At 47.7% G+C, this 13,716-nt stretch overlaps 1 protein-coding gene across 9 annotated transcripts in view; it reads right to left on the bottom strand.

The window, feature by feature from the left end:
• The window catches only part of LOC101542609 (zinc finger protein OZF-like), a 35,608-nt gene that overhangs the window by 15,788 nt on the left and 6,104 nt on the right, over positions 1 to 13,716 (bottom strand). For 2 of the 9 annotated variants that reach the window (XM_055125128.1, XM_055125131.1), the window contains 4 exons: positions 12,379 to 12,480; positions 11,765 to 11,833; positions 6,886 to 6,986; positions 2,031 to 2,124 (listed from right to left, as the gene is read on the bottom strand). In XM_055125128.1, coding sequence (XP_054981103.1) covers positions 2,031 to 2,124; positions 6,886 to 6,905 — 114 coding nt within the window. In that variant the 5' untranslated portion in view covers positions 6,906 to 6,986; positions 11,765 to 11,833; positions 12,379 to 12,480. Of the gene's footprint in view, positions 1 to 2,030; positions 2,125 to 4,030; positions 4,087 to 6,885; positions 6,987 to 11,752; positions 11,834 to 12,378; positions 12,481 to 13,716 lie in introns of those variants that run through there. The other 7 variants (XM_055125129.1, XM_055125132.1, XM_055125136.1 and 4 more) reach the window with 6 other exon arrangements.

The following is a 13,716-nucleotide window of genomic DNA, read 5'->3' as shown; positions in this document are numbered from 1 at the left end:
TGGCCTCTCTCTGACCCCAGAAATTAAAATTCTATAAAATCCTGTGAACCTTGTGAGAAGGACACAGACGGGCATGAAGGGGGGCAGGGATAAGGCTAAGCTGGTAGAGGCCATGGCAGGGCTGCTGACACCGAGGAGCTCCTGATGTGACCCTGAGCTGGAAGCACAGGCTGCAAATTCAAAGGTCTGAATTTCTGGCAGGAGCCTGAAAGAAAGACCAGTGGGCAGGGCACTTGCCACGCATTCAATAGACTCAGCTATACACCCTGAATCCCCAAGGAGTGATCCCTGAGCACTGCTGGTTTGGCGGACTCTCCTCTCCACTGCCAACCACACCCAGTGAGAGCAAAGAGAGTGTTATCTGCCAACAGCAGAGGTGTGAAATCCAGGGATATATTCTCAAGGTTCAGTTCAGAGTTTTTTGTTTTTTTTAAAAATAATGCAGGAGTACTGCTATTTGTTTGAGTTTGGAGGTTTGATTTTGTTTTGTGGCCACATCCAGCAGAGCTTTGAGTTTATAGGCCAGATTTTCACAGACTATGATTTGACTCAGTTTTTGGTATGTCACTTTGCATGAGAAAAAGGAAAGGAAAATTACACTTGGTCTAAAAGCTTCATGGTGATAGCACAGAATTTCTCAGAGCCTCCAACTCCTTCTTTTCCTCCTGAAAGACTCTTGTTGAGTAGATTCCAGAATGTTTACATCTACAAACTTCCAAGGAACGTAGGAATAAAAGAGTATACCAGGCTAGCTTGGATGCCGGCCAGCTGGAAGCCCTGGGGCCTTCCCTGGTATCCATTGTGCACTGGTAGCCTGAGCACAGAGCAGTGAGTGACCCTCAAGCACTGTCAGGTATGGCCCCAAATCCCACCCCATCTGCTCCCTGATCAGGTAGTGAGATAGACCCAGGGAGAGGAGCTCAGAGGGCTGAGCACCTGCTTTACCGTTGGGGATTTGGCATGGCTCCCCTGCATCCAGAGACACACGGACAGAGGAGCAGAGTCCCTGACCATCTCAAGTTTGTAGCAAAAAAGGCAAAACCACCACCACCACCAACAACAACAACAGCAAAAATAGTCGTGATAACTCAAACCCCCCCAAAAGAAGTTCAAAGAATGCTCAGGTGTCGACAAACTCTGTAATCCTGGCGTGAGACTTTTTCATTGGGGGGGTGGCGGGGTGGGAGCTGTGTGGTTTGGGCCACACGCGCTCAGAGCAACCTATAAGATGCAGGGCAACAAAATGCAAGGCAAGCGCCTGACCTACACTCCTAACATTCTAGCTCTTTATTAATTTTTGATAAAAGCTTTTAAATTTCTGTGCCACTTCTGGCAATGTTCAGAGGACCCTGTGGGGTGCAGGGATCAAACCCAGTTCTGCCAAATGGAAAACAAATGCCCTACCTGCTGTACTATGACTCCAGCCCTTTATTTATTTATTTATTTTGCTTTTTGGGTCACACCCAGTGATACACAGGGGTTACTCCTGGCTCATGCACTCAGGAATTAGTCCTGGCAGGGCTTGAAGTACCATATGGGATGCTGGGACTCGAACCCAGGTTGGCTATGTGCAAGGCAAATACCCTACCCGCTGTGCTATCGCTCCAGCCCCTCCAGCCCTTTATTTATTTTCAATTTTTTTGATTTGAGGGACACAGATGGAGATGATGGCTCAGGGTACCCTATGGGCTGTGGGATCAGACCCAGGTCAGCCAAGAGCAAGACAAACACCCTCCTGGCTGTACCACTGCACAGACTCCTAGAGTGAGACATTTAAAAGCTGTGGCAGCTGGTCCCTGAAACACCCCCCATTTAAAAAAAAATTTTTTTTTAGCTTTTTGTGTCACACCTGGCAATGCACAGGAGTTACTCCTGGCTCATGCACTTAGGAATTACTCCTGGCAGTGCTCAGGGGACCATATGGGATGCTGGGAATGGAACCCAGGTCAGCCTCCTGCAAGGCAAACGCCCTACCCACTGTGCTATCTATCTCTCCAGCCCCTGGAAACCCCCTTTCTGCAAGTACTCACCCGAACAGCAGGGGGCGCCCTGGTCTGGGAGAGATGGACAGTGGGGATAGGATGGTGCTCAAAAACTTGGCAGGTGAAGCAGAAATATTTTTTTCTGGGGTAAAATAAAATCATAATGGGTTAGCAGAGATAGGACAGTTGATAGGGTGCTTTTCATCAAGCAGCTAAGTCAGGTTCAATCTTCAAAAGCCCAGAGGTTTCCCCCCTAGTATTTCCAGGAACGATGCCTGACCTCAGATCCAAGAGTAAGTAAGCTCTGAGCACTGTGTGATGTGACCCCTAAATTACAATTAAAAAATAATAATAAAGGGCTGGAGTGATAGCACAGCGGGTAGGGCGTTTGCCTTGCACGCGGCCGACCCGGGTTCGATCCCCGGCATCCCATATGGTCCCCTGAGCACCGCCAGGGGTAATTCCTGAGTGCAAGAGCCAGGAGTAACCCCTGTTCATCGCCGGGTGTGACCCAAAAAGCAAAAAAAATAAATAAATAAAATTTAAAAAAAAAAAAAGAATGTAATGAAGAGAAATATTTAAAAAAAAAAGAATGTAATGAAGAGAAATATTTAAAAAAAAGAATGTAATGAAGAGAAATATTTAAAAAAAAATAATAATAATAAATTCAAATTTTTCTGTACAAAGGCACTGGAGATCTAGTAAAGTGGATGCGGTGCTCGTCTTGCAAGCGTTGGACTCAGGTTTCATTACCAACATCCCAAAAGGTTCCTGAGCACTGCAAGGAGTGAAGCCTGAGTCCAGGGGCAGAAGGAGTAAACCCACCCTGATGCGTCCCCCACCTCCTCTGTGTTCTCTAAAAGCTCTGCATCTCCCCGGGCCCCCAAGAATCTACTGAATGTGTTAAAAGATGTAAAAATAAAAAAAATGCTCCGCCAAATGCTTTTGAGCCCCAAGCATGTGAAAAATGGGCCTCCGTCCCCCACCATCCGAGGACAGGATGCTCGTACCCAGGGATGGTGTTTGCCTTGCACGCACCTGACCCAGACTTTACCTCAGTATCCCATAGGATCCCCTGACTACCAGTAGGAGAGATCCCTGTCAGTGAGGAGTGACCCCAGAAGAGTACTGGCCCTGGCTCAAAAGAAAGAGTTCTTTTTTTAAAAAAATTAATTTTTTTTTTTAATTATTGAAACGCCGTGAGTGCAGTAACAAAGTTTTCGGTTTAAGTCTCGGTCATACAATGATGAAACACCCTACCTTTCACCAGTGCACATTTTCCACCACCAAAAACCCCAGTATCCACCCCCCACCCTCCCCCTACCTGTGTGGCAGGCGATTTCCACATTATTCTCTCTCTACTTTGATTACATTCAAGAAAGTGTTCTTTTTATTTTTATTATTAATTATTTTTATTTATTTTAAAAATTATTTATTTTTAAATTTTAATTAATTTATTATTATTTTTTGCTTTTTTGGGTCACACCTGGCGATGCACAGGGGCTACTCCTGGCTCATGCACTCAGAAATTACTCCTGGCAGTGCTTGGGGGACCATATGGGATGCTGGAAATCGAATCCCGGCCGGCTGCGCGCACGGCAAACGCCCTACCCGTTGCGCTATCACGCCAGCCCCCCAAAGAGTTCTTTCTAAGAAAAGAAAGTGCCTCCAGGTCCCTTTGATGAGAAAAAATTGGACTAAGAAATGAAAGGCGGCCAGCAAAGGGCCAGCCTGCTAGACTAGCGTCCCCCGCCTACGCATCTTTGCATCTTTTTTTTTTTTTTTGGTTACGCAACTTTCTAAATTAGTTCTCTTCAGCAAAAACTACCTTGTTTCCCCAGAAACCAAAGAATAAATAAAGTCTTTCTGCAGGAGCGTCCCTGGGTGAGGGACCGCCACCCCCGCCCACCTACAAGGAGAGACCCCGCCCCACATAAGGCGAAGACCGCGGAGGCTGGGGGCGCTCGGAGCGACCACTCGGCAGCCGGCGTGGAAAAGGCCCCTGTTCCCCCTGGCAGCCCCTTCCCCGCTGCTCTCCCGCTCCTCACCCTCGGTAACAATGGCGGCGGAAAGGCACTGGAGCCCCAAACGCAGAAGGCGCCGACGAAAAAGGGCCCGGAGGCCGTGACGTCACTGCACCACCGGCCAGAGCTTTAAAGGGCCAGGCTCCCAATATTCCAGGTCAGGAATGTTAAATGTTTTTCGCCCTTGCTGGGGTTGGATCAGGTGACATCTGGGGATCGCCTGATCCGGGACAGATGAGAGTGAGGGGCTGAAGAGATGGCGTATGGAGGAGAAAGTTTTGATTTTTTTCACTAAGGGAATAAAATTCACAAAGATTCCTTTGTAGGGGCTGGGAATGATAGCATGGCGGGTAGGGCGTTTGCCTTGCACGCAGCCAACCCGGGTATGATTCCCCAGCATCCCATATGGTCCCCTGAGTACCGCCAGGAGTAATTCCTGAGTGCAGAGCCAGGAGTAACCCCTGTGCATCGCCAGGTGTGGCCCAAAAAGCAAAAAAAAAAAAAAAAATTTCTTTGTAAACAACTGCTAGGACCACGTTCAGCCCTGCCCCACCAACCTCCCACCCCTGCAAAAACTGCACAGAAATCAATCACAGGACGATAAGTCAGATATTCATAATGTTTTGTGTTTATTGATTCATTTTTTGGGGCCATGTCCATTAATGCTGAAGATTTATTCCTGACTCTGTGCTCAGGGATCCCTCAAGACTGAGCTCAGAGAACTTTCTGGGGTGCTAAGGATAAAGCCTAGGTCAGCTACTTCCCGGCTGGACCATCTCTCTGAGCCCTGTGATTGTTTACATCGCACCGAACTTCCAGTTCCTGGTGTAGCTTCAACCATTCATGTTCTCACAGTGACAGGAGTGGACTAGAAACTCAGTGAATCACGTGGCCCAGAAAGGGGCTCAAGGATTGATGATGAGTGGGAAAGTATTATAGTGTAAGCAATATTCCTCTGTGTGTGTTCATAGCCATTGGTGCTCTCAAGCTACTCCTATCACTGTGTTCGACAACTCTTCAGTGCTTGAGTCGACAGTGCAGTGAATTTGACCGGGAACTAACATGGATCAGACACATGAACAGAGGTCCCTTTACCACTGTACAGTTGATAGACTCTTAGTAGTTTGGTAGTAGATAGAGTATCCAGTGAAAACTAAATTATTCAATATTTGAACCAGTGGGAAAGACCAATTGTACAGCATGTGTGTGAGAGAAAGTTTTTCAGAAATGTTGATTATTATTTGGCTATGATGATTTGATGTTTGTTATAGTAAGAACATAAAGGTAGGTTAGTTTAGAGTTTACTTTTCAGTTCCCTGAGTTCTTCTATGAATATACTGAATTTCTGTAACTGCTCGACTAGGGCACCAGCTCGTCACAGAGTGCAAATAGGAACAATGGGTTAGGGTCCCCAAAAGTGAGGTGGTTAAAGATCAATAGTAGATTGTTTTGTGCAATCGCGTTTTCTCACTTCTGAAACAATGTTTGCTTTCCTATGCTTACATAAATTTATTGGGTGCCAGGATATGGAGCTGCTGAAAACTAATTTTGTAGGTGCTTATAAAAACGACAAGTACACCAGGACATGGTTTTTCCTAATCAAAAGTCTGTGATAGGGGGCCGGAGTGATAGCACAGCGGGTAGGGCGTTTGCCTTGCACGCGGCCAACCCGGGTTCGATCCCCGGCATCCCATATGGTCCCCCAAGCACTGCCAGGAGTAATTTCTGAGTGCAAAGCCAGGAATAACCCCTGAGCATCGCTGGGTGTGACCCAAAAAGCAAAAAAAAAAAAAAAAAAAAGTCTGTGATAGTGCTGTGAGGCTGCTGCTCTTGCCTAACAGGACAGTCTGCCAGCTGGTGTGAATACACTCCTCAAATTTTATTTTCATGATGGTTCTGGGGTCCTTTGAGTTTGACCCCACAAATTTGCAAAGATTTTCTTGCAAACACCCACCAGTACACCTCAAGAATGGTGGTTTGCCTGTTTTTCTAATTTCAAAGGATTTGCTGCAGCATCATGGTTAATCTCTGTCATAAATTCCCACAAACCAAACCAGGGTCTGTGAACCAAGCCAGAGCCAGAGCAAAGAATGAGACAGTCATTGACAGCCTGAAGTGAGGGAAGGATTTGGTACCTGTTTATTTAATTCTCATTTAATCACCTTCCTCCTGGCTTCTATCACCAAGACCCATTATTTACAAGTCCAAATGCTGGGACAGTGACATGACTGCACCCGGGTGATAATAAGCAAGTACCTTTCCCTTATGTGCTGACATCATGGGAAGATTGCTCCACACTACCAGGATTATTTCCTTCTTACCTCAACATTGGTGCACCCCACCTCCTTATATAAACCATGTATTACTGAAGGGGCCTGTTCTTACTTGGGGTTTGGTATTAGGACATCAGTCATCCATAATGAATTAAACATTGTCTCCTAAGTCCTGAGTGGAACACAAAGGCCTTCCCACATTCTTGATACTCGCAAGATTTCACACTGGTATGCATTTTTATGACTAGTAAGGCATGAAGATTCAATAAAGGTCTTTCCACAGTCCTTACATATATAAGGCTTCTCTCCAGTGTAAATTCTCAGATGCATAGTAAAGCCTGAGTACAGAGGGAAGGCCTTCCCACATGTCTGACATTAATGAGGTTTCTCTCCACTGTGAATTTTCATATGCTGAGTAAGCTATGAAGACAGACTGAAGGTCTCAGATGTCTGACATGGATGAGTATTCACTCCACTATGAATTTTCCTGTGCTTAGGAACCCATAGAGACTGAGAAAAGGCCTTCCCACATTCCTTAGAAACAAAAGGTTTCGGGGCTGGAGCGATAGTACAGTGGGGAGGGCGTTTGCCTTGCATGTGGCCTACCTGGGTTTGATTCTCAGCATCTCATATGGTCCCCCGAGCACGGCCAGGAGTAATTCCTAAGTGCAGAGCCATGAGGAATCCCTGTGCATTGCTGGTTATGACTAAAAAAAAAAAAAAAGGCAATAAATAAATAAATAAAAACAAAAAACCCCAAATAAAAACAAAAAACTACAAAAACAAAAGTTTTCTCTCCAGTATGCATTTTCATATGCCCAGTGAAGCCTGAGGAATGAACGAAGGCCTTCCCACAGTCCTCACATATATAAGGCTTCTCTCCAGTATGAGTTTTGATATGCACAGTAATGCATGAGGATTGACTGACCACCTTTCCACATACTTTACACTAATGAGGCTTCTCTCCAGTATGAATTTTCCTGTGCCTAAAAAGGTGTGAGGAGAAAGCAAAGGCACTCCCACATTCCTCACGCATATTCTTTTTTTCCCAGTACGAATTACCCTATATTTACAAAGGTCTGAGGGCTGAGTGAGGGCCTTCCCACAGTCCTTACATGTATCTGGTTTCTTTCCTGTGTGGATATTCACTTGGTCACATTGGGGTGGCATGGGAATCAAATTCTGTCCTAGGTGCTGACAAACCTGGGGATTCTGTCCACTGTGGGTTGCTAAGGGAACAACATGGTGCTGAGAACACGGGGAGGCTTCCCCACATTCCTTACATTTAGATGGGTTTTGCTCATGTGACTTTGCTTGCGGGGCTGTCAGTGTGAAGGACTTGATATAAACAGTGCTCCTCTCCCACAGTCTAGGGGCTGCCCACTTCAGGGGTTCATGTCCATGGACTGAGAACAGACTGTGAGGAGCTTTTTTTTTGCTTTTTAGGTCACACTTGGCGATGCACAGGGGTTACTCCTGGCTCTGCACTCAGGAATTACCCCTGGCGGTGCTCAGGGGACCATATGGGATGCTGGGAATCGAACCCGGGCGGCTGCGTGCAAGGCAAACACCCTACCCACTGTGCTATTGCTCCAGCCCCTGTGAGGAGCTTTTACCAGGGTGTTGGTGTACAACATCCCATAATCTCAGGCCTAGCTAGGCTTGGATATTGAAATTGTTTTTCTGTTACTATCACTTTAACTGACTCTGCTTTGCATATTCTGCCTATGTGGCTGAATATCATTGGCTAGAACATCAAGCTAGTTAATAAAAGGGGGCTGAATAGGCTGCTCTCCCGCAAGCCATAGCAACAACTCCGGAGACAGTTATGTGATCCTCCCGAAAGAAAAGTACTTCTTTCACATACATATCTTAATGCCTCAGACTGTCTAACCAAACCTTATTGCAATATATGTTGCAACACAGGGGAGGGCTTCTTCACAGTGATGTAGCTCTCTCCATTCTGATGACATCAGAAGACTTCCGACCTGTCTCAGCATCCCCCTGGGGCTGAGGTCCCCGTGCTGACTGGAGACTCTGTCACAGTGCTCCACCTAAAATATCCAATGCCTGGTCCACTGAGCTATCCCGCTTGCATAATAATATTGATTCCAAATTTGCGAATCTTACCAGCTCACTTGGACTTGGTGACAGTTTCTTTTTTTTTTTTTTTTTTTAATTTTTATTAAATCACCATGTGGAAAGTTACAAAGTTCTCAGGTTTATATGTCAGTTATACAATATTCAAACACCCATCCCTTCACCAGTGCCCAAATTCCACCACCAGAAACCCCAGTTTACCCCCCCGCCCCCACCCCCTACCCCCTACTGTATAACTAATGAATTTCACTTCATTTTTTCTTTACCTTGATTACATTCCATAATTCAACACAAAACTCACTATAGTTGACATAACTCTCTCTCTCTCTTTTTTTTCTCTTTTTCCTTTTCCATTTTTTTTTTTTTTTTTTTTTAAATTTTTCCCCCTCATCCCCCTTCCTGCGCCTCATAGTATGGTGTACTCCACGCCACGTTGGCCAGCGTGGGGCTTTTGCTTAGCTCATAGTCCAGAGGTGGCTGTTACAATAAGAACCTTCAATATTTCAACAAAAACTTACTGTTATTATTTGGAGTTTCCCCCCCAAGTCTGACCTGTTCAAATGGAAAACTTTCACATTGATGACAATTATAAATGTTAAGTCGCGCGGACGCGGCAGCGTCCGCGCGGTTTTGGATTTCTGTATAAAGTCCTGGGAAAATTCTGCCAGAAACCAATTCCTAAAGCTGTCTCTGGTTCCCGCTTGTTCCACATCCACCGGCTCTGCAGGGGCATGGGCGCCCGGGCCGAAAACCCGGCCGGCCGGAGCCGAGCACGGGCCCGACTAGGGCTGGCTCTGTATCCTGCGGCTGTTTCAAGTTCAAAGCACACATTTTTTTTTTTTTTTTTTCCGCGCCACCAAGTTCGTACCTTCTCAATGGACCCGCAAAATGTCGGACACCACGCCTTCTCCCGGAGGGGAGAGAGACCCAGAAGGGAGGTTCTTTCCTCCGTTAGCCGGCGTGGGGCAAAGGCTTAATTCACAGTCTCCATCCATGGGTGCAGGCACTTGCTGGAACCCCAATTCCTAAAGCTGTCTCTGGTTCCCGCTTATTCCACATCCACCGGCTCTGCAGGGGCATGGGCGCCCGGGCCGAAAACCCGGCCGGCCGGAGCCGAGCACGGGCCCGACTAGGGCTGGCTCTGTATCCTGCGGCTGTTTCAAGTTCAAAGCACACATTTTTTTTTTTTTTTTTTCCGCGCCACCAAGTTCGTACCTTCTCAATGGACCCGCAAAATGTCGGACACCACGCCTTCTCCCGGAGGGGAGAGAGACCCAGAAGGGAGGTTCTTTCCTCCGTTAGCCGGCGTGGGGCAAAGGCTTAATTCACAGTCTCCATCCATGGGTGCAGGCACTTGCTGGAACCCCAATTCCTAAAGCTGTCTCTGGTTCCCGCTTGTTCCACATCCACCGGCTCTGCAGGGGCATGGGCGCCCGGGCCGAAAACCCGGCCGGCCGGAGCCGAGCACGGGCCCGACTAGGGCTGGCTCTGTATCCTGCGGCTGTTTCAAGTTCAAAGCACACATTTTTTTTTTTTTTTTTTCCGCGCCACCAAGTTCGTACCTTCTCAATGGACCCGCAAAATGTCGGACACCACGCCTTCTCCCGGAGGGGAGAGAGACCCAGAAGGGAGGTTCTTTCCTCCGTTAGCCGGCGTGGGGCAAAGGCTTAATTCACAGTCTCCATCCATGGGTGCAGGCACTTGCTGGAACCCCAATTCCTAAAGCTGTCTCTGGTTCCCGCTTATTCCACATCCACCGGCTCTGCAGGGGCATGGGCGCCCGGGCCGAAAACCCGGCCGGCCGGAGCCGAGCACGGGCCCGACTAGGGCTGGCTCTGTATCCTGCGGCTGTTTCAAGTTCAAAGCACACATTTTTTTTTTTTTTTTTTCCGCGCCACCAAGTTCGTACCTTCTCAATGGACCCGCAAAATGTCGGACACCACGCCTTCTCCCGGAGGGGAGAGAGACCCAGAAGGGAGGTTCTTTCCTCCGTTAGCCGGCGTGGGGCAAAGGCTTAATTCACAGTCTCCATCCATGGGTGCAGGCACTTGCTGGAACCCCAATTCCTAAAGCTGTCTCTGGTTCCCGCTTGTTCCACATCCACCGGCTCTGCAGGGGCATGGGCGCCCGGGCCGAAAACCCGGCCGGCCGGAGCCGAGCACGGGCCCGACTAGGGCTGGCTCTGTATCCTGCGGCTGTTTCAAGTTCAAAGCACACATTTTTTTTTTTTTTTCCGCGCCACCAAGTTCGTACCTTCTCAATGGACCCGCAAAATGTCGGACACCACGCCTTCTCCCGGAGGGGAGAGAGACCCAGAAGGGAGGTTCTTTCCTCCGTTAGCCGGCGTGGGGCAAAGGCTTAATTCACAGTCTCCATCCATGGGTGCAGGCACTTGCTGGAACCCCAATTCCTAAAGCTGTCTCTGGTTCCCGCTTGTTCCACATCCACCGGCTCTGCAGGGGCATGGGCGCCCGGGCCGAAAACCCGGCCGGCCGGAGCCCTTGGTGACAGTTTCTAAATCAAACTGCTGCAATGCCAAATCTTGAAGACATGACTTGAGTTCTGATACCAAATACAATATGAAATTTAAGAATTTGTTGAATGTGGGGCTGGAGTGATAGCACAGCGGTAGGGCGTTTGCCTTGCACGAGGCCGACCCGGGTTCGATTCCCAGCATCCCATATGGTCCCCTGAGCACCGCCAGGGATAATTCCTGAGTGCAAAGCCAGGAATGACCCCTGTGCATCACCGGGTATGACCCAAAAAGCAAAAAATAAAAAAATAAAAAAAAATAAAGAATTTGTTGAATGAAGCAGTGCAGACAGGATATCTCTCTAGTTCTCATTCCAGACAGTTCCATAGCAAAGGGAAGATCTGATTAGGGGGTCGCTGTGAGGAGCTTGGCAATCCCACACTAGCTTTATGGTTTTGTTCTTTCATAAGACCGGTGATGTTCTGGGGACAATTTGGGATGTTGGTTATTGAATCGGGTCTATTGCATGCATGGAGAGCATACATGCCTCTGGACTATCGCTCAGGACCAAAGTAAATGTGTTATGGGCTCACTTACTCACTTTTTTTTTTAAAAAAAAGGCAAAAAATATTTTGCAGGTACATCAACATGGTAGGCTTTGCAGCCAAGCTGGTAAGACACAGATGTGGGGACCAAGGATCGTGAATCTTCTGAACTGACAGATGAGGAAAAATATCGACAAAGCCAAGAAAGCAAAGAGCAGGGTCAGTCTGTGACACAGTCCAGGGCAGCGTGAGTGCAGCACAGAGGACTGGAGCACAAGGCCCCGAGTGTCAGCAGCGTGTTTCACCTGTGCTCAGGGCATTCCCACACTGCCCAGGGTCCGAGCCAGACACTCACCTGTACACTCACCTCTCCTCCCTGGCCTCAGGGCTTCTCCTTCCAGCCAGGAGGTCACTGCAGGCTTCACCCCAGAATGCCCTGCCCCCATAGAAAATAATGCCCATATTAGTGACAAGGAAAAGGCGACAGGTCAATTTCCTTGTGTCCCTAATTAAACCTTGGAAAATACAGAAAAGGAAGGAACAAAATCTCCATTTTCCATATGCCCAGATTGGTGCTTATCAGAGATACAAGACCCAGGTTTAAGAATCTATCGAGGGGCTGGAGCAATAGCACAGCAGGTAGGGCGTTTGCCTTGCACGTGGCCAACCCGGGTTCGATTCCCAGTATCCCATATGGTCCCCTGAGCACTGCCAGGAGTAATTCCTGAGTGCAGAACCAGGAGTATCCCCTGTCCATTGCTGGGTGTGACCCAAAAAGCGGGGGAAAAAAAAAAAGAGAGAGATCTATCGAGTCATGCTGAAGACTCCCAAGAATCATTAGAAGTGAAATCACACAGTGAATTAGAGCAGCGTCTGACAGGGAGAGGCACAAAGCAACAAACTTTTTGGGCCTAGAGCAACGAACTTCTCAGGCCCAGAGCGCTAGTACAGCAGGGAGGAATTGCCTTGCACGTGACTGACCTGGGTTCAATCCCAGGTATTCCATATGGCCCCCTGAGCACCACCAGAAGTAATTCCTAAGTACAGAGCCAGGAAGAATCACTGAACCTAGCCAGGTATGACCTAAAATGCCAAAAAAGAAAAATAGAGACAAATATGAATCTGTGACCCAAGTGACAGTAGAGCAGGGAAGGCAACGGCTGACAGACACGCAAACATGGATTTCATCCCTTTTATCCACATGGTTCTGGAGCACTGCAGGGAGAAATTCCTAAATATATACTCAGGTGTAATCTGAGTATTGTCAGGTGTAGTCCCCAAGCCAAATAGAAACAAAACAACAAAATAATAAATGAAGTTGCAGCCCTGGTGCAGTAAAACAGTGGATAAGGCACCAGTCTTATAAGGTGCTGACAGGGTTAAACCACAGCACCCCCATGGACCCCTGAGCACTGCCAGGAGTGATCCTTCACCACACAGCCAGGAGTAATGTGGACGGGGCTCTGAATCAAAACCCAAAGCATAAGCAAAATGAACACACTCATGTGAAGTATAGTGTAGGATAACATAGCCTGAGGTAGTTTAGGTATAGTGGGTTGCTCCCATCACAGTGCTCCATTCCTCTGTATTTGTTTATAACGTCTTTGTGTTCTGTTGACTTGTAAATATTGTTTTTTCTCTTCTCCTTGAGTCCTTTGTATAGTTCATTTATTTATTTATTTATTTGCTTTTTGGGTCACACCCAGCGATGCTCAGGGGTCACTCCTGGCTCTGCACTCAGGAATTACCCCTGGCGGTGCTCAGGGGACCATATGGGATGCTGGGAATTGAACCCGGGTTGGCGTGCAAGGCAAAAGCCCCACCTGCTGTGCTATCACTCCAGCCCCCCCCCCCCCCCCGCCCCCAATAGTTTATTCAGAGCCATGCCCTTTTGTATGGACACAGGAAGACTATAGCAAATGCTATGTTTTTGTAACCTAGGAGTCATTAGACTCTGCATGATAGTTTCCTCCTGGGCATCTGTTCTTTCAACCTAAGCCTCAGTTGCCCTTACTTCCTAGCACCCCCAAAGGCAGGATCCTGACGAGGGACCCAGGGCAAGCGGTGAGTTATGTGCTACCCTGGCATCTAGATGGGCCTGGCCAAAGCGCCTAGTGCTTAACTATAAGTTAAGAGCTTGGTCATGGACAAATGCTGTCATGATCCAAAAAGTAATAACTAGATTTGGACCCTGCTAGGGTTAGGAAAGATTAATCTGGCCTGGGCTCTAGATTAGTCTGAATCTGTGGTAAAATGTTGCCAGGAGAGCTGCCTTGCAAGCCTCAATGTATCTCTTGCTACTTTCATACAAAAATAACT

The sequence above is a fragment of the Sorex araneus genome, chromosome 2, assembly GCF_027595985.1.
Source record: "Sorex araneus isolate mSorAra2 chromosome 2, mSorAra2.pri, whole genome shotgun sequence".
Taxonomy (NCBI): Eukaryota; Metazoa; Chordata; class Mammalia; order Eulipotyphla; family Soricidae; genus Sorex; species Sorex araneus.
Note: the sequence above shows the minus strand (reverse complement) of the source record. Positions and strands in the feature narration are given on the sequence as shown.